General features: G+C 31.1%; 1 protein-coding gene across 2 annotated transcripts in view; it reads right to left on the bottom strand.

Moving 5' to 3' along the window:
* Positions 1-24,331, bottom strand: part of Cep85l (centrosomal protein 85L) — a 153,400-nt gene that overhangs the window by 50,405 nt on the left and 78,664 nt on the right. Inside the window, exons 4-5 of one of the 2 annotated variants that reach the window (XM_076858308.2) lie at positions 11,802-11,923; positions 6,953-7,070 (exon numbers count right to left, since the gene is read on the bottom strand). In XM_076858308.2, the coding sequence (XP_076714423.2) occupies positions 6,953-7,070; positions 11,802-11,923 (240 nt within the window). The remainder of the gene's footprint in view (positions 1-6,952; positions 7,071-11,801; positions 11,924-24,331) is intronic. The other variant, XM_076858309.2, reaches the window with a different exon arrangement.

Genomic DNA, 24,331 nt, shown 5'->3' with positions numbered 1-24,331 from the left:
CTTTTTTGGTTAATATAAATGATAATAAGTTTTAAAAACCTTTTGTTCATTGTTGATTGATTTGTGTATGTTTTACTTTGCATTGTATGGTTTTGCTAAAATTACCTGAGTTCCAGGAGTTTTTATTTTTTGTCAGTTCTTGCAGATATTCTACATAGATGCTCATGTCATCCATGAACCAAGATAATTCGATTTATTATTTTTTCCTTTTCATCTTATTGAATGAGCTAGGACTTTCAGTATGAAAAGCAGTGTGGAGAGAAAACATTCTTTCCTTGTTCTGATTTAAGTAGGAAAGCTTTTAAGTTTCTTTGCACTTTCATGTTAGCTATAGATTTAATTGATTTCTTTAATAAGTTGAGGGATGTCCCTTCTATTTTTAGTTTGCAGAGTCTTATTTTACATTTTTTGTTTTCCCTCTTAAGATGAGTCTTACTATGTTGTCCATGCCGGTCTCCAACTTCTGGACTCCTGCATCAGTTTCTTGATTGCTGGGACTACAGGTGGGCACCAATATGCCAGGTCTTTCTGAGTTTTTAATCATGAATGGACACTGGATTTTGTAAAGTGCTTTCTCTGCATTTATTGATATGGTCATGTGGTCTTTTTCCTCTTTAGTCTGTTGTGATGAAGTACATTAGTTGAACCAGCCTTGCACATCTTGGATAAATCCCACCAAGTGATAATATAGAATTATTTTTATACATTATAGCTTTGATTTGCTAATATTTTATGATTTTTTTGCAAGTTCTTTTTAATGAAAAGGATTAGATTTTATTAAAACATAGATCAATGATACATTCTAAACAATGAAGTAGACATTATATAATACCTGTAGTTAAATATAATAATCCTCAAGAAAATACTTTTTGTGGGGGAGGGTCTCTGGTTTTACTTTCTTGTAATGTTTGCCTTGTTTTTGTCTTATTTTGGTTTAGGGAAGTGCTGTTTTCATAGAAAGAGAAAAGTAATACCTCTTTTTCTGTAATCTAGACAAAAACTGTAAAGAATTGGTATCATTAGTTTCTTTCTTAAATTTTGGGGTGTTAGTGCCAAGGATTTAATTTAGGACCTTGTACATGCTGTTATGCAATCTGCAGCTAAGCTAGATCCCAGACCTTAAATGTTTGAATTTACCACTGAACCCATTTGGGCCCGGTCCTTTCTGACTGGGAAGTTATTAATTTCTTTTATAAAGAAAGCCCTAGAAATTAACTCTTCTTATGTGAGTTTGGCAATTGTGTCTATCAAAGAATTATCCATGTCAACAAGGTTAGCAAGTTTTATGTACATAATGGGATTCATAATAGTTCTTTTTTTATGTCAGTGAGATCTGTAATACATGCCCTCTCTCATTTCTGATATTAGTAATATATGTTCCTTTTTAATTAGCTTTGCTAAAGGCATATCAATTTTGTTAATCTTTTTAAAAAAACTTTTAATTTTTTAAACCAAATTCATTTTTATTGCTAGTTTCATAGCTTTCTGCTCTAATTTTTATTATGTTTTTCTGCTTCAGATTTAATTTTTTCTACATTTTCAAATTCCCTAGGGTGCAGTCTTAGATGATTAATTTTAGATCTCATTTTCTAATATATGCATTCAGTTAAATGCTATAAATTTCCTTCAAGCATTACATTACTTGGATCTCACAAGTTTTCATAAATTATATTTTTATTTTCATTTAGTTGAAAATATTTTTAATTGTTTCATAAGAGTTCCTCTTTATCCCACATATTATTTACAGATATGTTGTATAACCTATAAATATTTAGAATTTACAAGCTATCTTTCTGTTTTTTATTTCTAGTTTAATTATACTGTGGTCTAAGTAGAACATAGTAGGTAGATAATTTCTTATCTTCCAATATTATTAAGGTGTGTTTAAGACTCAGAATGTTGTCTGTCTTGGTGAATGTTCCACATGAACCTGAAAAGAAAGTGGTGTATAGATATCTATTCATCTGGTTGGTAGATGTGATTATTGAGATCGGCTATCTTCTTTGAATTTTTTTTCCCCTTTTGGGTCTTTCCATTTCTTATAGAAAGTTGTTAAAATCTTCAACCAATGGATTTATCTATTTCTTCTTGTAGTTCCATAAGTTTTTTCTTTCATGTATTTTTGACATCTTATTGTTAATTACATACACCTTAAGTATTGTTCTGTCTTTTTAGAATATTGACCATTTTGTTAATTCCTAATAACTTTCCTTGCTTTGAAGTCTACTTTTTCTGGAATGAAAATCTTCAGAGAAGTAGTTACACAGGACACATGGCTGGTTAGAAATGATAATCAAAGATTCCAATTTTACTATTACACTAGTGTAACTTCCTCCCCCTGCCTGAAAACAAAACCAAATGAAAATTAAAAAGCACATATGAACCAGAGACTTGAAAACTATACTTTATCAACTGTGTAAGAAAAAAATCTGTAGCACAAAAATGGGTTCTGTAAGCAAGACAAACTATAATTGAAACTTTACATAAAATTAATCATAAAGAAATCTAAGGTCAGAATGTTTTAATTTCTACATTTAGTAACAATCTTTTCAGCATTTATCTACCTTCTCTAAATTTCATATATACAATCACTTCCTCTCTGTGGAGAAATACTTTCTTTCCTTCAATTCTATCGTAGCTCCCCTGCCCCAGGCTCCATCACAAACTGTGCTCTTTTACTATCCTCCAAACTACTGTTCTTCCCTGCCTTTAGTTCCAGATCCCATTTCTTCTCATTGCACAAACATTTCCTTGAATACATAATCATGCCCAAGGCTTCAACCATCACACACTTAAACTAAGGACACCTACATCTTTCACCTCTGGCTCAGACCTTCATCATGAAAAAACATCATTCTCAACCCAAAATTGACAATATGTAAATTTAGTTATTTTTCTTATCTAAACCTATTTCTAACATAATAGTCTCCATTGTGATCACTTATACTATAAATAACTGTCCCATCAGATACTAGACAATCATTAACTATCACTCATCACATAAATAAGTCACTACATCTGGTTCATTTGACTATACTTGGTCAAACTATACTTGGTCAAACAAGTTTAATATAAATACTCTTCCTTTCATCCTGAGCACTGTTTTAAAATTTGGGTATTCACTAAACCTTTGGACTACTGATTTACCTTCCTGACTGATCTCCCTATCTGTAGTACCATCTATCTTAAATATAGTCTACATTATGGTATCAAAGTAACCAAACTTGGATAATTTGGAGAGTAAAAAAGGGTGTTACATAATATTAATACAGCAAACCCGAGAAAGATAGGCCCTTTACTGTCTCAGGTCTTTGATAACATGTGGCCTCTACTTACCTCTTCAACCACATCTGTTAGGACTACTTTTCTCTCATTTTAAACATCATCCATACAGAATAATTTGTAGTTTTCCAAATGCTTCATTTTCCCTCATTCCTCTGGGCCTCTTCACATCTTGTACAGTGTGCCTCAAACCTGTTCTGCTACTCCTTTCATTTGGCTAAATTCATTTAATTCATTGGTTCGCAGATTAGATATCACTTCCAACAGTGAGACTACTCTGACTTTTGGAAGATTAATTTAGACATTCTCAGTAGGGGTTCTCACAGAACTTCATATATAACCACTTTGGGTACTTCCAACATTTGACAATAGTCTGTTGTTTGCCTTTGTTTAAGATTACACATTCTTTCAAGCAAAACCAAATTCATTCACCTTTATATTACTAGAGCTGAAATAATATCTTTTCCATAGTGAATACAAATAATTTTAATGTAAATGGATAAATTTTGTATATAGTCTCCTTCTACAGGATTTGAGATCATTGAAGATATAAATTGTTCTTTACACTTGTGCCGCCAACATTTAACACATTAGATGATTAATGGTTTATAAAACAGGCTTGTCTGTAAAGGTGGAACTTACTTATTAAATGCTTATCAGAACCAAAGGACTTGGAAGCAGAAAAAAAAATAAATGAAAAATAGAAGAAAATGACATAAATGGAAAGAAAAAGGATAAAATTTAAAGAAAACAAAGAACAATTCATTAATAAAGTTTAAAAATACATTTCATTAAGTTGATATTTTCAAGGTATACTTGTATATGGAAAAAACAAACCTTTTCAACTAACAAAAGAAAAAACAGTTCCTTCATATTTATTTTTCCCATAAGACCTTCTATCTGTAGATTTACACTTAATATGGTTTAAACCAAAATTTCTAAGTATAAACTGCTCTTTAATGCTATTAATCATAAAAATTATCTGAAAAGTTTTCAGTTTTAGGAAAACACATGGTTCTTGTGTCCAGCAATGAGACGTGTAGTAATTATAATCTTATTAAGTTTTTCATAGTCAAATGGAAATTACTTCTCAAGAATGTTTTCCATCTATAAATTAATAAAATTTTATAAATTTTACAAATTGACTTCACTTTAGAATATGCAGAATAGAAGTCTAACTTTGTTTTTCAAATGTACTAATGGAATTATTCAAATTATGAAACATAAAAATTTTATGAAACACAGAAAATTCTATACATAAAAAATTAATGTTAAGATCTCAGGTAAAAATTATTTTGCTAAAGAAATGTTTTATTATCATCTTATTTCTTCTATCCTTTGCCATTTTATTAGATTTCTATATCTAGTTCATAGAAAAAAGCTTACCATCTATATTTATTATACCCACTTAGTATTTTCCTTATATTACCTTTTATAAACTGTTCTCACATTTTAAAATCAATTTTAATGATATTTCAATTCTCTCTGTGATTCAAAATTCTAATATTTTTAGCAACACCTTTTCCGTATCCTACAGATAGTTTTATCTGAACTTGCAAACTAACATGGAGAGCCCTCTACTGGCCTAGTGTTATGCTTTTAAAAAAAAAAAAAAATCTTTTTTTATCCCTCAGATACCTATTTTTACATTCTTTTGGTAATATAACCATATAATTCAAGAAAAACACTTATTTAGAATACTGATTTATAGGAAGAAAGTGGTTCTACTAAAATTACCATTAACAAATCAAATTAGACTAGATACACAGCATAAAAATACTATTAATCTCAGTACTATACCATAGAAGCTTGTTATTATGTGATTAAAGTAATATGAAATCATATATAAATGAAGTATTTTGATTTATTAGTAATTTAAGTATAGAAAGCAAGCTGGAATCTTTGTTAAATGCCTCTGCCTCAGGTAAATCCAACAGTTATTTGTTCTTCAATATTTTCTGATTCCATGTCTTTAATATTTATAAGTAACATACCGAAGATACAATGAAGGAAAAATTCCACTTCAAGTAATTTTTTTTTTAAATCTAGGAATAAGACCTTAACAAAGAGGACCAAATTTTTCCAAAAAAACAGAAGTACATATCACCAGAAAGCTAAATCAGGCCTCACTTTTGATCCCAATAAAAACACCACCACCCCCCTTTTGGGGAATAAATGTGTCAATAAAGTTTATATATAAAACAAAAAGAAGTGTTAAGGAAAACTCTTAAAAAGTAACAACTGGAGAAAATAGCCCTTCAGCTAGATAAATTTTGTTACAAGGTCTCACAGATCCTTACACTGTTATTACTGGGAAAACCAACATTCACATTTCTAGACCCAGGGCCTAGATACTGCTTTATCCTAGCGAATACAGTATATTTTGGGGGGAAAAAATGAATAAATATGCTTTCACATATGGTTCCTCCCTCTGTAAATTCTAAGATCCACGAAAGCAGAAACTTTTCTTCACTTTTGTCACCTCAAAATTTAACACAGGGGATGTTTAATGATTGATTTTTAAACGGGTTCATTTGTAAAGGTGGAAGTCATTTATAAAATACTCATTAGAATTTGAGTTTACACTAGGAAAAAAATGGAGGAAAAGAAACAGGATTATATAAATAGAAAATATGACAAATTTGGAAAAACATATTTTCCAATCAAAGTACAGACAAAAGGCTAATTTCTTCTATACATAAATTTATTTTTATTTTTATGTATATTGTTTGTATAAAAACAAATAGCAAACCCCCAAAACCCAACAGAAAAATAAGCAAAGAATATGAAAAGATAATTCAAGAAAGAGAAATATGAAGCAATCTTTTAATATATAAAAAAGAAGCTTACCATCACTATTAAGAAATATATGTTGAAGCCATATGGAGATAACTCCCTCCAATCATGACTTTTATATAACTTAACAACGGGCAAAAATTCCAAAAGTTTGGTAACAGATTCTGTTAGTATGGCTGAGAGGCAGGAAGTAGAAGAGTGGAAGTCATACATAATGCTCTCCTGAATGGCAATTTGACAATATCAATAAAAATTACAAACTTCATAAAACACTGAGAAGTCTTATCTGAAAAGTATTCAGTTTTAGGAAAACACATGGTTCTTGAAAAGAAAAAATAATTTATGAAAATATTTGCACATGACTCAAAGAATATTTATAAAAGGCTATTGAGAGTATCATTTATTAAAGATCAAACAGAAAATAATCCAAATTTTGGTGAACAGAAAATAGACTGACTAAAACCATGCTATTTTTCTAAAATGGAAAGGAAAGTAGTGTTATCTATGTAGTGATATGAAAATAATGACTGACTTTCATACAATTTTAAATAATATAAGGGAAAAAACAAGATGCCAATGCCCATATTGATATTTCTTATAAATACAAGGGCATAAAATATATTTACATCTGCTTATATGTATCAACTCTGAAAGTATACACTAGAAACTGGTAACAATAGCTTCTGCTGTATGTGGGAAGAACTGGACAAAAGGAAGATTATAGTTGGACACCTTTTGCCACACATATAAATATGAACCATGTAAATATACTAATTTAAAACCTTCATTTAAAATGTCCTGATTTTATAAGCTAGGTATATTATTAATACAATTTACTATTAAACAACAACTACAAAATCCTCTGTAGTCTTACCTGCAAACTAGCCACATAAGAATCTTCACAATTTACATAATGCCCTAACATGGCATGTTGTGCCCGTAGTTCATTATCCCTTATCCTCTCATGTAGGTGGGTGATTTGTTGCTTTTGCCTATAAAATACAAATTGAGATCATATTATAAAGAATGTACTTCTCTAAGAAACAGTTAAAAGCAATTTTAGTATTTAAAAATTTTACATGAGATTTTAAAAGCACTATAAATTTTAGAAACCATAAGAGGGAATTTGTTTAGTTTTTTTAATATGCAGAATTAAAGTTGAATTTATGCACACTCTGGAGAAGTTCTAGTACTTGTGCAGAATGTAGTCTTTAATGAATATTCTTTTTTTTTTTTAAAGAGAGAGAGAGAGAATTTTTTTAATATTTATTTTTTTAGTTTTCGGTGGACATAACATCTTTATTTTATTTTTATGTGGTGCTGAGAATTGAACCCAGCGCCCTGCGCATGCCAGGCAAACATACTACCACTTGAGCCACATCCCCAGCCCATATAGATATTCTTTTTAAATTCTAACAACATCATGCTTTGCTTTCTTTCTTCTTGCTACCTAACATAATAAATGTTACCTCCTAGTCTGAAATGTCATTATTTAAAATTGTTATTTTCATTCATCCAAAATCTATTCAATGGTTTATACCAATTAGAGTTACTGATAATGATAATCTCATTGTCAGGGGAGAAAGCTATTTTTATAAAGATCACCCTACCCAATTACCATTCTATGAGGATCATGAGGTCAAAGAATCAAAGCCAGCCTTAGCAATTTAGGAAGGCCCTAAGCAGTTTAGTAAGATCCTGTCTCAAAATAAAACATTAAAAAAAGAAAGCAGGGAAGTGGCTCAGTCGATAAGTACCTTTCGGTTCAAACCTCAATACCAAAAAAAAAAAAGAGAGAGAGAGAGAGAGAGAGAGAGAGAGAGAGAGAGAGAGAGAGAGAAGTACACACAGAATAAACAAACAAAAAAAATTAAAATCTCAGAATCTATCAGTGAGCTAGGGGACTATTATAAGAGACCAAATACACGTAAAACTGGAATCCTCCAAGGAAAGATTTTAAAAAGTGAGGTAGGAACACCAAAAAAAAAATATTTATATATATTGAATCAGAATTTTTCCAAATTTGGTAAGAACCATAGGCATCAACAGATTTCAAAAGAAAGCATGTGAACCCAAAGCACAAGTAACATGAAGAAAACTATAGCAAGGTACACCTTAATCAGTGGCTTAAAAGCAGTGGTAAAATCTTACAAGTAACTAGAGGGAAAAAAGATAAATTAGAGAGATAAAGGTAAAGAGGAGACCAGCTTTCTCATCTGAAATAAGACAAGTGAGAAAAGAGAGAAGTGCTTTAAAGAACGAAAATTTAAAAGCTCTCAAGTTTGAAATTTTTTTAACTTTTTATTTTTGCTGTGACAGATATCAAATTCTTTTTCTCAACTTATGTTTTTTTATTAGTGCATTAAAGTTATGTATACTATGTGGGTTCATTTTGACAGTGTATGATTTTATACACACAAGGAATTTAATTTACTCCATTTCAGTCCCCGGTTCTCCACCCTCTTTCTCTTCCTTCTTCCTTTCCCCTCTTCTCCTTCCTCAATTCTACTGGTCTTCCTTTCATTTATTTATGTATAAAAGTGGAATTCCCTGTAGTATATTTATACGTGGACATTGCATAATTTTGTCAAATTCATCCCACATTTTCTCCCCTTTTTTGTCCCTCCTTCCTCCCCCTTAATCTGCTTCTACTACACTGCTCTCTTCCCTATATGTTAATGATATACAATCTCCTTTTTTCTCAAATATGAGGGAAAACATCTGACCTTGATTTTCCAAGTCTGGCTTATTTCACTTAGCATGATGTTCTCCTGTTTCATCTTGTTATTGGAAAATGCCATAATTTCATTATTATGGATAAGTAAAACTCCATTGTGCTTATATACACCACATTTTCTTAATCTATATCTATTGCTAGGCATCTGGGCTGGTTCCATAACTTAGCTATTATGAATTGTGCTGCTACAAGCACTAATGTGACTATATAACTATAATATAGTGATTTTTAGTTCTTTTGGACAATATCAAGGAGTGAGATACCTGGGGTCTTAATAGTGGTTCCATTTCTAGTTCTTTGAGGAGTTTCCTTACCGCTTTCCAGACTGGTTGTACTAATTTGCAGTCCCACCAGCTATGTATGAGTGTACCTATTCCTCACCAGCATTTATTATCATTTGTATTCTTGATTAACTGTCATTCTGACTAGAGTGAGATGAAATCACAATGTAGTTTTGATTTGTATTTCCCTAATTGTTAAATATGTTGAACATTTTTCATAAATTTATTGGTCATTTGCATTTCCTCTTTTGAGAAATATTTGTTTTTAGTTCTTTTGCCCATTTATTGAGTTTGGAGGGGTATTAAGCTTTTTGAGTTCTTTTTATATTCTGGATAATGATCCCTTATCAGAGGAATAGCTGGCAAAGATTTTCTCCCATTCTATAGGTGCTCTCTTCATGCTCTTTAATCATGTCTTTTACTGTGCATAAAACTATAATGCCATCCCACTAATTGATTCTTGGTTTTATTTCTTGATCTTTAGGGGTCCTGTTAAGGAAGTTAGTAATTGTGCCAATATGTTGGAGTGTTGACCCTGTGTTTTCTTCTAGCAACTGCAAAGCTTCTGCTCTAATTCCTAAGTCTTTGAGCTGCTTTGCTTTGATTTTTGTACTGGGTGAGAGATGGGGGTCTAATTTCATTCCTCTACATCTAAATATCCAATTTTCCCAGATTAATTTGTAAAAAAAGTTTTTTTTTTTCTCCAACATATATTTTGGAATCTTTGTGAAGCATCAGATGTTAAGTATGTGGGTTCAACTCTGTGTCTTCTATTCTATTCTACTGCTCTTCTTGTCTATTTTGATGGCAGTGCCATGCTGAATTTCTAATGTAACTCTGTAGTGTAATTTGAGTTCAGGTATTGTGATGCCTCCAGTATTGTTCTTGCTTGGGATTGCTTTGGATATTCTGGGTTGCTTAATGTTCCAAATAAATTTTAGTATTGTTCTTTCTGTGAAAAATGTCAGTGGTATTTTGATAGGGATTGCACTGAAACTATACAGTGCTTTTGGTAATATGGTCATTTTGACAATATTAATTCTCCCTTCCCATCTTATAAGGTAGTTTTTTATTTCTTTCTCCAATGCTCTATAATTTTCACCTCCTTAGTTAGCTTAATTTCCAAGTATATGTATTTTTTTAGGTTATTGTGAATGGAATGGCTTTCGTGATTTCTTTCTCAGCAGAATCACTGTTGGGGTATAAGGAGCTATTGATTTATGAATGTTGATCTTTTATCTTGCTACTCTGCCAAATTCATATATCAGGTAGTATATTAGTTTTCCTTTACATATATCCATTCATTTAATCATCATGCTATAAAATTGGATGGAAGAGGAGAGTTGCTTAAAACGATGGTCTTCAACAACTTCATTTTTAAGTGGTGAAAGTCCTTTAACTGAGGCAGATGAGTAGACCAAAGTAAGGTCAGGCACTTCATTCAGAATCATCTAAATAGTTACAATGGCAAATATAATAAATAAACTAGGTTTCTTGTTTTTATGAGTTGTTTTTGAAATTAAACTATACATGTTTTCTCAAGAAATGGGGCACATTTAGGAGCACAGTTATTTTTCCTAAACTTTTATCCCACTTTGACCTAATTATCCAACAATATATTTCAAAAAATTTGACCTAATTATCCAATCATCTATTTCAAAGGGCAAAAATAGGATTAAAAAAGCACATTTTTCTCATAAATGCAGGTAACCTGATATTTTCAAAAATAATATCTTGCAAATAATTTTTAGAAAAGAGATTTGGAAGGTATGATCAACCACACCAAAACCCAAATTAAAAAGCTCAGGACCTTTACTCTGGTTTCCATCCCAGAGTAATTCTGTCTAACTAATGATATTTTGATGTCTATTAGTTTAATCTATTTCCTCAAAAAATAAATGGATATTTAGTTCTATTTTAAGTACTATAAATGTTACGGAGATTTTTCAAACATTTTTATTTTTAAATGCTAGTATATTACTTTAGAAACAAAAGCTGCTGGTTGATAAAAATATTCTTCCTCAAACTATTTCCCAATTACCACAATATACACTTAATTATCCCAAAAGTATACATAAATATGTAGAGCCAATATATGTCAAAGAGAATATAATCAAGTAACATTAAAATCTACTGCTAAGAATAATCAGGAGACTAAGTATAAATTAATTTATTTTTCAGAGATTTGGTACTCAAACATTCAAAAATTTTGGAATGTCCAAGAAAACTTCCATAATTTTTATCTATAAGTTATTTAACTTAAAACATTCATCATTTTCATAGTTTCTGTGGTTCAGACCTAACATACATTAAAGGAAATAATGACTTTTAAGCAGTTTTCCAAATTGATAGTCCCTAAATGTTAAACAAAAGACAATATTCTGTAGCTCTGATAATTCATTAGCTTTGCAACTAACCTGCTACATATATAAAAAACACAGGGAGAACCTTCCAAATAATAAGTTAACACTAAAGTGAATAAAGATGATGATAGAAATCAGGCATACCAGCAGGTAAGAAAAAAAACCTCTGTTCTGAGAAGTCTTGCTTTCCCCTCTATGGGGACTAGAGAGGGACAAAGGTGCCATCAATGAATTTTGTAAACTGTAGTTCTCTAATTTAAAGTAGTGGGTGCAAATTTATTTGTTTCATTAATCTACATTTCTATATACCTGTAATATTTAGTAAATAAAAAACAGACTCACCGATCAATTACAATCTCTTTCTGTCTTAGAAGTCCTTCTTTTATTTTCAGCACCGATTCCCACTTACTGAAATCCTGAAAGCCAGAAGGTGAATAGCTTTGACGAGATGATCCAGTCAAAACCTGAACAAACATGTTTATACTATTAATACACTAAAAGTTTCTAAATGAAATATTTACATACCTTTAATATTTTCACAATAATATTCATTCAAAACTAGAGCAGTCTCTTTGATTTTTAAAGACTATCTGATATCACATTTGTGATTATAACATATTAAAGAATCTCAATAAAGTTCCAAGGAAATGTACAAGTCTAATGAAGACCTGATGACAACAGGACATTTAGTCTAGCTAATGTAATACCATATATGAGATCTGAGTCTCTCATCACCTTGTGAATGTAGAAGCTTTCTAAAAATAAGAGATTAATTATTGTTTCAAGAAGTAATACAATAAAAGAATATGTATCATGGCTCAATTAGACACATTACAAAGATTACCACAAAAAATAAATGCAATATTTATAGTATTCTGACTTCTAATTGTCATGCATCATATTTTATCATTTAATTAAAATTTCAAAATTAGGCATGTTTTAATGAAGTAGTACATATATCCACAGAAAATATGATTATTACCCAGATATAATTTGGATGATTACTAGTCTCCAGGGCAAATTATAGAATTTAGAAAAAATATACTTAGAATTTAAGAAAAATTTCAGATATTTAAAGTAAAACAACAAAAAGCAATATGGCAGACATACTCAAATTTCTACCAGTGAAACTTTTTTTTTCCCATATAGGTACCATGTGTTTGACTGTGTCCACTCCAAAAGATTATGTTGACATCCTAAACCAGAGACCCTCAGAAAGTGACCTTATTTAGGTCCAGGCAGATAGTCAACTTAAGATGAGGTCTTTAGGATAAGCCCTACTCCAACACAATGCATCTTCAGAGAAAGGTGAAATTTAGACCCAAACCCAGAGGAGAGACTATTTACTAAGAGACTCAGAAATGGAACATGAAGACATAAGCAGAGATTGAAGTGATACATCTACAAGTCAAGGAATACCAAAGATTGCCAGTAAGCACCATAAACAAGGAAAAAGACATCGGACAGATTTTCCTGCACAGTCCTCAGAAGGAAAACAAATCTGCTAACACCTTGATTCATACCTTGTGACCTCCAAAACTGTGAGAGAGACAATACATATCTGTTTAAGCCACCCAGTCTGTGATACTTTGTGTGGCTGCTCAAGTAACCTAATGCAATTGTTAAGTCAAATAAAAACATAAGTGGTGCTTTACCATTGAGCTACATCCTCAGTCTTTTTATTTTTTATTTTGCTAAGTTGCTGATGGTATCACTAAATTTCTATGGCAAGCTTAAACTTGAGATCTTCTAGCCTCAGCCTCCCCAGTCTCTGGAGTTATGGGCATGTGACACTGCTACAGTAATATTTTTAACCTTTAATTTTCAAAGAAGCTATTGACAAGGCCTAATTTTTTTTTTAAGTTTTTTTAAAGGTTTTTTAGTTGTGTATGGACAGAATGCCTTTGTTTATTTTATGTGGTACTGAGGCTTGAACCCAATGCCTCGAACATGCTAGACAAGTGCTCTGCCACTGAGCTACAGCCCCAGCCCAAAGCCTAATTCTGAGTAACCTATTAATAATATGACATCAATCAGTCCTATATTATTAACACTTTAAGATAACTATCAAGTAATATTGAGAAGGATGTGTCATGCATGAAATATGATAAACAGACTAAGAAATCAGTAACAGGAGAGATGTTATGTATTGCTGTCAAAAAGATATTCTGAGCATGACAAGTTTAAGGACAGGTTAATAAAAGATCTTGCTTCTAAATTTTATTCTTCTCCTTACCTAACATGTAACCAGGGCTGATATCCAGCCAGCATGGACCAAAATATGCCTATATATGTTAGTGAAATACTTAGTACTTTCATTGTGGTTGGTAACTCACTGCTGCCCAAACCCCCTCACTGTCCTTCCATTCATTATTTCACCCCTCATAATACCCCATAGTTTGACAAAAGAGAGCTACTTTCCAATGCAAAAAGAGAACTTTTATATCCATCCATAAATGGCATATTTTCTGTCTAGTTCTCACACAAGTCAGCCCTCAAAAATCTTCCCATCAAAACACTACCTATTGGGCTGGGGATGTGGCTCAAGCAGTAGCGCACTCGCCTGGCATGCATGGGGCGCTGGGTTTAATCCTCAGCACCACATACAAATAAAATAAAGATGTTGTGTCCACCGAAAACTAAAAAATAAATATTAAAAAATTCTCTCTCGCGCTAAAAAAAAAAACAAAACAAAACAACAAAACACTACCTACAAATTTGTTATTAAATTGGCAGAGCAAGGATTCAAACCCAGACAGCCCAACAAAATAGAGCCTACTCCAAAGTACTGCATTGTTATTATTGCTTCTACTACAGCCTAATTGCCTTAGGTATTCCAAATTTTCTTTCATCATAAGGACTGAGAAAAAATTTTGAAAGTAATTGTTCTTAGAAGCTAAGAGAGAATTCAGCACTATAAACAAAATGGTTATTTGATAATAAAAGAAATATTCTACTTAAACTCTAATGACTATCAATTTACTAGAAAGTTATTTGATGAAATTTCTTTTGCTAAACTATTGTTCAAACAGAAGGTTAAGAAAACTAGCAAAAACTAAGTGTAACAAAAGTATCAGCAATTTTAAAACTCAACTTGATATATAGAAATACGTAGAATGATATGGTAAGAAATTTACTTCATTTATTGGAGACTAAAAATAAGCATATTTTATTCACATATTAATATGTAAAGTATAAACTACATTATATTAACTTTAATTCAAATACTAATTTATATGTATGTTTGAAGTACTGGATTTTGTATATTGTTACGATGCCTAACAAAAACTTCTGAAGTAGCTTAAGGATTTATGATACCCCCTCCCAAAACACAAAAAAACTTCCTCCATTTCTGATTACTACCTACCAACAATGATATGTATCATATTACCTGAAGCTATGTTTCATCTTATTCAGCTTATACTGATTTTCAGTAAGAAAAGTACCTAGGCACTATATGACGATCTCCTCAAGAAGGCATTGACACTACTTTCCACAAGTCATTGGCTAAAAATTTTCCCATGGCTTACAACTCCCTTAAGAAAAACCTTTACTTCTTTTGTTTTAAACACTAGTTGGCATTTTAAAAAAGAGGGATTAAACAGAAAAAACAAGTAGGTCTGTAAGAGGAAGACAGTTGACAACACTACTTGGTTTTATAGCACTTAAACCACTGGCAGGATGGACTGATAAAGTTCCTGCCAAATACTTTCATGAATATACATGAAAATTTATTTTGATTTGTCTTGATCCATACCCTTTATAAATAAATAGGATGCAAAATGAACTATGAAAATTAGCAATTAGGAATAAAGAAAAAGGTTGCCTTTCCCTATAATCAGGAAGACAACAATACATAAAGAATTATCAAAATTAGTAGCCATCTTTTTATGATAACCTTTTTCTTACTAAAGTTCACCCTGATTTGTGAGAATAATTACAAGAAAGGAGAACAAAGCCACATAGTCCAACACTGCAGGTAGACTTAAAGGCAAATTTTTACACTTCAAAATAAAGTCAATGTGAAGTCTCGAAAAGCAAGGCAACCATTATGTCTTTATGATTTTTGCATAAAATAAAAACTGCTACACTACTAAAGGCATATAACAAAGGAACCACTGATGGAAATCTATTTTTGTTAGTCTAAGTTAACAGTCTTGACAAAGTTAAGAGAATCTGATAAGTACAGCATAGATCACTTAAACTATGGGGAAAAAAATCAGGCACTGACACTGAAACTACTAATCTTTTGAAAGTTCTAACAAAGGGGCTGAAGACAAAAATGTGAAATTAATTGTGTTCAAATTGTTTCTTATCTTTCCAAATTACAATCTTATGGAGATGTTATTTTTCTACAAGTACCAATTTAATGAATCAACAAATGTTAAAGGTTTTCCTCCCTTTATTTATAAAATAAAAATGGTCTTTTCTTAATTACACATTTAGTAGGCTGAAAAGAACTTATAAAATAGCACTAGTATCAATTATCTATTAGGTGCCAAATGTTATGCCCCAAAACAAGGAAGAAAAAAATACTTTTCCCTTTGACAATGAGGCAATAAGAACTCTGAGTACACATAAATACATACTGAAGGTTCTAGATATCACTATCTTGGTTTTGGTACATCAACCTACGTGGAAAGGGAAGGTAGTTGGCCATAAAACCTTCACACTAGAAGTTACTGAAAAGGAAGTCCAAATAAAAGTTAATGGTTGTTTTTTTTTTTTTTTTTTCCATAGTGAATCAGGTATTAATGGGGCTTGCAATCTATGTTCCTTCACAGGACTGGTTAACATCAACAAAAGACAAGGAGAAGTGGCAATATTATTCTAGGATATAATAAAATCCAGCCCCTCAAAAAAATCCTTAAATGAAAATAAACTTTTATATTGGTTAAAGATAAAAGTAACCAAAAATATAAAATAGCCACAAATCTTTATATATATAAAGAGTATATGTCATCAAAGGAAAAATGATTTAAAAATAGAGAAATAAATCTATAATATAATAACCACTTTAGTACATGTCTCTGAAATAGATTAGTTAGAAGATGGTTTGGCAAATATAGTTCACTGGTCTGAAAATTAAACTTGATTTTATGTTTTTAAATTAAAAAAATATTTTGTAATACGAAAATTATAAAAATGAAAAATTCAGTGTACAAAAAGAAAGCATTCATGATCATTCTTCTACATTTTATCTGAGTGCTTTCACAACAAGAAAGCTGAATAGTTGCAACACTTTACACACACACACACACACACACACACACTTTAAAGAGAGTACTCATATTTAAAACTAGTGCAAGGAAAACTTCAAAACTGTATTGTGGTATATAGCATATCAAAGTATCTAAAAATTCAGATGAAATGGACGCGTGTCTAGGAAAATTTAAATTATCAAAAGAAACTCTGGAATAATTATGATAATATCTGAATAATCATAAGAAGGATTAGAAAAAATGAGTCTAAATCTCAAAGTCAAGTAAAAAATTTATGGATAGTTTCTAACAACAAAAATAAAACTTTCAAGAAAGGTAGTAAGGCTGGGCTTGAATAACAATGAAACATATTATAAACTGAAAGTTCAAAACAATAATACAACTTCAAATGGATACAGAAAACTCAAAAGAATACCATTTTGGGCATCACTGAAACTGAATAACATACTTCTAAAAAAATATGATTGAACTGAATAAAAATGAAAATATCAAATGCGTGGGATGCAGCTAAAGCAGTAAAGAAAAGTTTCTAGCAATAAGTAGCTACATTAGAAAAAGGGAAAAGCCTCAGTCTAAGCAGCTTCCATCTTTAGAAGCTAGACAATCTACTCAAAGCAAGCAGATGGGAGAAAATAAGTCTAGGAACAGAAATCAGTGATGTTTAAAACAGAAAATAATAGGGAAAAACCAATGTTGGGGGGAAAACCTGACAAATCTCTAACTTCATTAGGAGGTGGGGAAGAAAAAAACAAATTACCAATATCAGGAAAATCACTACAGATCACAAGATATTAAAAGAATAGTAAGGAAATTACCATGCACATAAATTCAGTAACTTCATTAATAAAACGGACAAACTTATCAAAAAATACTAACTACACAAACTCATCTAATATGAAATAGGTAATTTCAGTAGTCCTATAAGCTATTAAAGTAAATGAATTTGTATTTTAAAACAAAACTCAGACGGTTTCACTGTGGAATTCTACTAACTGTTTAGTTTAAAGAATTAATGTCAATGGTAGATAAACTCAGAAAAATTCCAAACTCATATTAGGAGGTACTCTAATTCCCAAACCAGATAAAGAAATTAAGAAAAAATGGGCTGGGAATGCGGCTCAAGCGGTAGCGCGCTCGCCTGGCATGCGTCGGGCCCGGGTTCGATCCTCAGCACCACATACAGACAAAGATGTTGTATCCGCCAAATACTAAAAAATAAATATTAAAAAAAAATTCTCTCTCTCTCACTCTTTCTAAAAAAAAAAAAAAAAAAAGAAGAACAAAAAGAAAGAAAAAGAAATTAAGGAAAAATAAAAACCATAGGTCAATATTCCTCATGAACATAATAAAAAAACTGAGCAAAAATCATGAAAACAAATCTAAATTTAGACATACAGATATTATGGCATGAGAGGTATATCCCAGGAATTCAAGTTCAGTTTAGTATGTAAAAATAAATGCAGGGAGGGCTGGGGTTGTGGCTCAGCAGTACAGCACTTGACTCACATGTGCGAGGCCCTGTGTTCAATCCTTAGCACCTCATAAAAATAAATAAAACAAAATAAAGATATTGTGTCCAACTAATATATATATATATATGAATGCAGGCTCACCACATTAATAGACTATTTTTAAAAATATTACTGGACTAGTAAACAACTTTTAGCAAGACTGTACGATTCAAGATAAATACTTTAAAATCAATCATATTGTTATATGCTTACAATAAAAATTGGTAATGTAAAATTTTGATCATTATGTTTTAAAAATATTAAATGCTCAGGAATAAAAAGTTAAGAAATTGAATGTAAGATTTATATACTGATAAAACATCATTAAAAAATTATAGGAAACCTTTTGGAAAGAAGAGATGTAATCAAATTACATTCATGTATCATTTAGTCCTATAAAATGCATACTTTGTTAAAATGCATATTTTTGTTAATAACTCAATAAAATTTATTCTCCCACAAGTAATTCTAGGTAAATATTTATATGTATTCCATTTGACAATACTGGAAGCAGAAAGAACTTTTCATAGTAAGTTTAAAACAATCAAAGCAATGAATAAGTAATTGTGGTAAATGTGTAAAATAGAATACTACACAGCAATAAAAGACCTATTACACTACATGGCATGGATCAAATTTAGAGACACTGTACTAAGCAAAAGAATCCTGACAAAATCATGTTTACTTGATAATAAAAGTGAGAACAGTGGAAACAGATGAGATATAGGGTGTTGCTGTATGGACTAAGACACTCACTCAAATTAAACTTAATGGGCACTGGAAACTTTGTTTCTTGAACAATGGTTATCAGGTAAGCATGTGTGTATGAAATAAAAATGACATTAAAATTACATTTAAGATTAATAAAACTATGCCATTGATAGTATGTATGTCAGGCCTCAACAAAAACAAAGCATATAATAACCACAGGAAATCTGCACTTTATTTTACTCATATTTCCTAAAGGAAAACACTCAGGTCTCCAAGGTACACTGTAGATGACAGAATGAACTGTACCAGATATAATTTTCTATCTCTTCATCACTTTAGTGCTATCTTACAACTGCAAAGAGTCATGAGATAAAAGGCAAGATAAAGTAATGTACACCAAGAACACAAGAATAAAATTGATAACAACCTACAAAAGTTGGCTCTTAAGAGCTATCAATACCTTAGGAGAACAAAGAGGATTTCTATTAAGGCAGTGGATAATTTGCTCCCTAAAATGGAAATGAAGAAAGTATTTTATATTCAAATAACATCTCCCCTATAATCCATTAGTAATACACTATTTTCTCAGGTAGTTAGAAAACAGAATTTCTATTCAATAAACTCTTACCTGGCCAAGAGACATATCATTGTGTCGTATATATGGTACTAAAATGCATATTTTTAACAAATTCCAGAAAACCTAGCTTGTTTGATAGAAAAACATATATCAAATTCATATGCTGATGAAATAGAAACTTCTTGTTATGCTGTTCTTCTGAGAATTTCAAGTAGTCAATCAGGTTTCTAACTTGACAGTAGCCAATATAAGTAATCAAGGAAAAGGTAATTTAAACTTATGAATATAGATTTACATTTATAGCTTATAAATAATAAAACTTTTTGCATGAACATGAAATATACAAAGGTAATTATAAAGGCTTGTAACTGTCAACAAATTAAAGAACAAAGAATTTCATAAAGGTAATATTTCAAAATTTATATGGATAAAACAAAGACACAAGTAAACATTTGATAGATCTGTCTAGTAGTTGCCAAACTCAGGGAAAGGAGATAATTCTTCATTTAGATGTTTTATCTAAAAATGCACAAGACACACTGTTCTTCAGAAAACATTAATTACTTGCCAAAGAAGAATCATAACTCTTTATGTGTAGGTCCTAACCATATAAATTTATAGATCTAGGAGACATGTATAGGTACTTCTTATTAGAAAATACAATTCCACTCTCATAATTGAACAAGGAGAGTGGCCATCTACAACAATCCCAAACACATGATACTTAGATGAGACCCAGATGCTATGAAGAGTTGCCAAAATATGTTGCTTAATGGCCAAACATGCTTCTAACAAAAGTTTACTATAGTGCAGTTGAAAATAGCTCAAAATTCTTTGGCCCAGACAAATACTGTTAAATTTAGATGATCCAGTGCTACCACACTTAACTGGAATACAACCTCTGCAATCCTTGAGTTTGTTATCTCTCTCTCCTTCATTTGCCTTTGTCCCCAAGCTCATGCATCACTCACAACATGTCAAACAACACAGTAAATCTTCCTGTTTCCTGGAACAGTCTATCTGAAGAGATATTCTACAAGTACCTTTGGTAAAAGAATTATGTACCTCACCCAAAAGTAAATAAATTCATAAAGCTCACTAATGCAGATGAAAATAAAGTATGAATAATTTAGAACTTAAAATTTCATTAATCAAAAAATGTGAATTATATTATTAATAAAGTAATAACTAGGCATCTAACAGAAAATATGCATCTTAATGAAGCCTGTGTTATTATTTGTGGAGTACACTGTTAAATATTTTCTCTAAACAAAAAGAAAAAAACAACAACAAAAAAACCTTAAAAATTGTATCAGTAACCCCTTCCTCAGTGCTCCATTATAAATGGAAGTCTTAATCTGAATCCTAAAAATTTGAATTACAGAAAGATCTGTTTTTAATAATCTCATTAAATTTATTTTTAAACTAACTCCATAATATTCTCCTATCCTCAAATTATTTATTGAAATTTTAAAAAATCAAATATAATGAGTGACTTCAAGGATAAAAAGATCCTGAAAAAAATGATTAAAAGAAACTATTAAGAAACATATTTTTGCCTATATTAAAGTATATTTTATATGTATATGAAAATAAAGAGAACCTTACAAGTATTTCTGATTTCTATCATGCAAAGCAACTAAATTATTATTAACTCTTGATTCTTGGGGATATTTTTCCTCTCAAAAATCAATTTAGTTTTGTCTACATGCTAGCATTATCATGCTTTTAAAAATGTCAACAAAGAAAAGATCCATCCATGAAACATGATTTCATTATAGTCAGAATGCAAAATTGATGGAGGGAAATGATATAGCCAAGATTGAGAACCAGATACATTAGTGCAGTTCTGTAATCCCTGCTGAGGCAGGAGGATCACAAGTTCACGGCTAGTCCCAGCAATTTAGTAAGACTCTCTCTGTCTCAGAAAAAGTTAAAAACAACTATCTTAAGTGATAGAGCACTTGCCTGTGTGAGAGGCCCTAGGTTTGATCCCCAGTACTGGGGTGGGGGGTATTGAATAAATCACTTTCCTTAACCAAACCCATAGAGATTAAGTAAAACAAATGAAGCTTAAGCCTTTAAATTAAAGTCAATCATGAATTTTACTTATAAAACAAATAGAATGTAGCCTTTTCCATAACTTTCATTGATCTAATATAGTTTTTAAACTTAAGATAAAATATACTGAACAGCTATCAATAACTAGAAGTAAAATTGAGTAAAAGAAAGAAAAAACATTAAGGATATAATTGATAATTCATGAAATAGATTACTATGAAATCTATCACACTGAAGTATTTAATAAAATGTGGGTCTGTTTTGCATCTTGCCCAATATTATAAATAACAAATGTATAAGAGTGTAGAACTAGCTTCTATGAAATCAGAACTATAACACAAGTGCTAACACTTATTTTATCAATTTATCAATTTTTTGCCTTATTTCTCTATCAAGAAACAATAGAAAAAAATAATAAAAATGCTCTGGGAAATGCTGATCAAAACCACCCTAAGATACCATCTCACTCCAGTAAGATTGACAGCCATTAGGAAGTCAAACAACAACTAGTGCTGGCGAGGATGTGGGGAAAAGGGTACACTTGTACATTGCTGGTGGGACTGCAAATTGGTGCGGACAATTTGGAAAGCAGTATGGAGATTTCTTGGAAAGCTCGGAATGGAACCACCATTTGACCCAGCTATTCCCCTTCTCGGTCTATTCCCTAAAGACCTAAAAAGAGCATACTACAGGGACACTGCTACATCGATGTTCATAGCAGCAAAATTCACAATAACAAGACTGTGGAACCAACCTAGATGCCCTTCAATAGACGAATGGATAAAAAAAAACGTGGCATTTATACACAATGGAGTATTACTCTGCATTAAAAAATGACAAAATCATAGAATTTGCAGGGAAATGGATGGCATTAGAGCAGATTATGCTAAGTGAAGCTAGCCAATCCCTAAAAAACAAATGCCAAATGTCTTCTTTGATATAAGGAGAGTAACTAAGAACAGAGTAGGGAGGAAGAGCATGAGAAGAAGATTAACATTAAACAGGGATGAGAGGTGGGAGGGAAAGGGAGAGAGAAGGGAAATTGCATGGAAATGGAAGGAGACCCTCATGGTTATACAAAATTACATATAAGAGGATATGAGGAGAAAGGGGAAAAAAAACAAGGGAGAGAAATGAATTACAGTAGATGGGGTAGAGAGAGAAGATGGGATGGGAGGGGAGGGGAGGGGGGATAGTAGAGGATAGGAAAGATAGCAGAATACAATAGTAACTAGTATGACAATATGTAAAAACGTGGATGTGTAACCGATGTGATTCTGCAATCTGTATACGGGGTAAAAATGGGAGTTCATAACCCACTTGAATCAAATGTATGAAATATGATATGTCAAGAACTATGTAATGTTTTGAACAACCAAGAAAAAAAAAAAAGAACCCCCCCCCAAAAAAAAGATAAAAATGATAAAGAAAAAAGATAAAATGATAAAAATGCTCTGGGACCAAAGTACTCCATACATTATTTAAACACATATCAAATAATTTTTCTGAAATACAAATTAATTATTAATGGTGGTTATTTTTCATTACTGCAATTATGTGTCATTACTATTTTCTTCTATATGTTTACTGTTTTAAAAATGTTAAGTCAACAATGGGAATTCTTCTCAAGATAGAATTGTTGAATAGAATTTAAATAGCTCCCCATGTGGTTAGGAATAGAAACAAGTTGATTGTTGATACTTAACTTTGTGCATGGTACCAGTTTATTTTTGTTTCTACTTCTTTTAATTTCACTCTTTGAAAACAAAAGAGTTTATTTTAAACTAGAAAAATTGCCAAAACATTTCATGTGCACTTTTTTAATCCCCAGAGTCTACATCTGGCCCTGTCAACAAAAACAGGACAAGTACACCTAGAATTCCCAGGTATATTCTCAGTCTTTAAGACAATCCCAAACTGTTTCCAACAGCACGGAGAGATATTATAATTAGAATGACTTAATGATAATTATAACAGCAGTTTCTTTCCCAGTTTAATCTGTATCACCATAAATTAGATCGTACTCTTTTATATCCCCTTATACTCAAGCACAATACCTCACAATATTTACTAAATACCAATTTATTTATGGAGATTTCTGTAGAAGGTTAGCATCACCCAAGTTATTAGTACTTAAAATTTCTATTGTCATGTTATATTTGTGCACACACAAATAAGTAACAAGTCCCATCATTATGAATAATATATGCACTATGTGAAAAATATCTCTTGACATTTTCACAGCAGTGATACATACAATAAAATGAAATCTACCCTTTAAAGATTATAGTTCAAAGATCAGTCCACAGAGTTTTATTTGGAAAAAAATATATTTTCAGGCACTTGAGGTCTAGTTTCATTTCTGTCAGACCCAGGGAATCTTAGATTAATCTGTATAACTAATTTAATTTCAGTTTGATATAAAGCAGATGAATTTGAAGGACAGGCTTCAGTGGCCATACTGTATTCTATTGGAAGTGTAACATTTCAAAAATGCTTTTTGATTCTCTAATTTTCCCATGCACTACATAGATTCATAATTATTCAAGACTATATTTTTTGATACTTTATTTTTTTTTCAAGTTAGATTTTTAAAAAATCAATGTCCTAATGCTAGAGTCAACAACAAACTCTTTAGATATTCATGGCCCTAATTAAACAACAGACTTGTAAAAAAAAAAAAAAAATACTTTAACAGAGCAGCCTAATAAATGGGTTGCCAAAGGTATTATCTTGATCTTAATGCTAGGGCTGGTCCTAGAACCCCCTCTATCTATATCCACCTCAACA

The sequence above is a fragment of the Callospermophilus lateralis genome, chromosome 6, assembly GCF_048772815.1.
Source record: "Callospermophilus lateralis isolate mCalLat2 chromosome 6, mCalLat2.hap1, whole genome shotgun sequence".
In the NCBI taxonomy this organism is placed as follows: domain Eukaryota; kingdom Metazoa; phylum Chordata; class Mammalia; order Rodentia; family Sciuridae; genus Callospermophilus; species Callospermophilus lateralis.
Note: the sequence above shows the minus strand (reverse complement) of the source record. Positions and strands in the feature narration are given on the sequence as shown.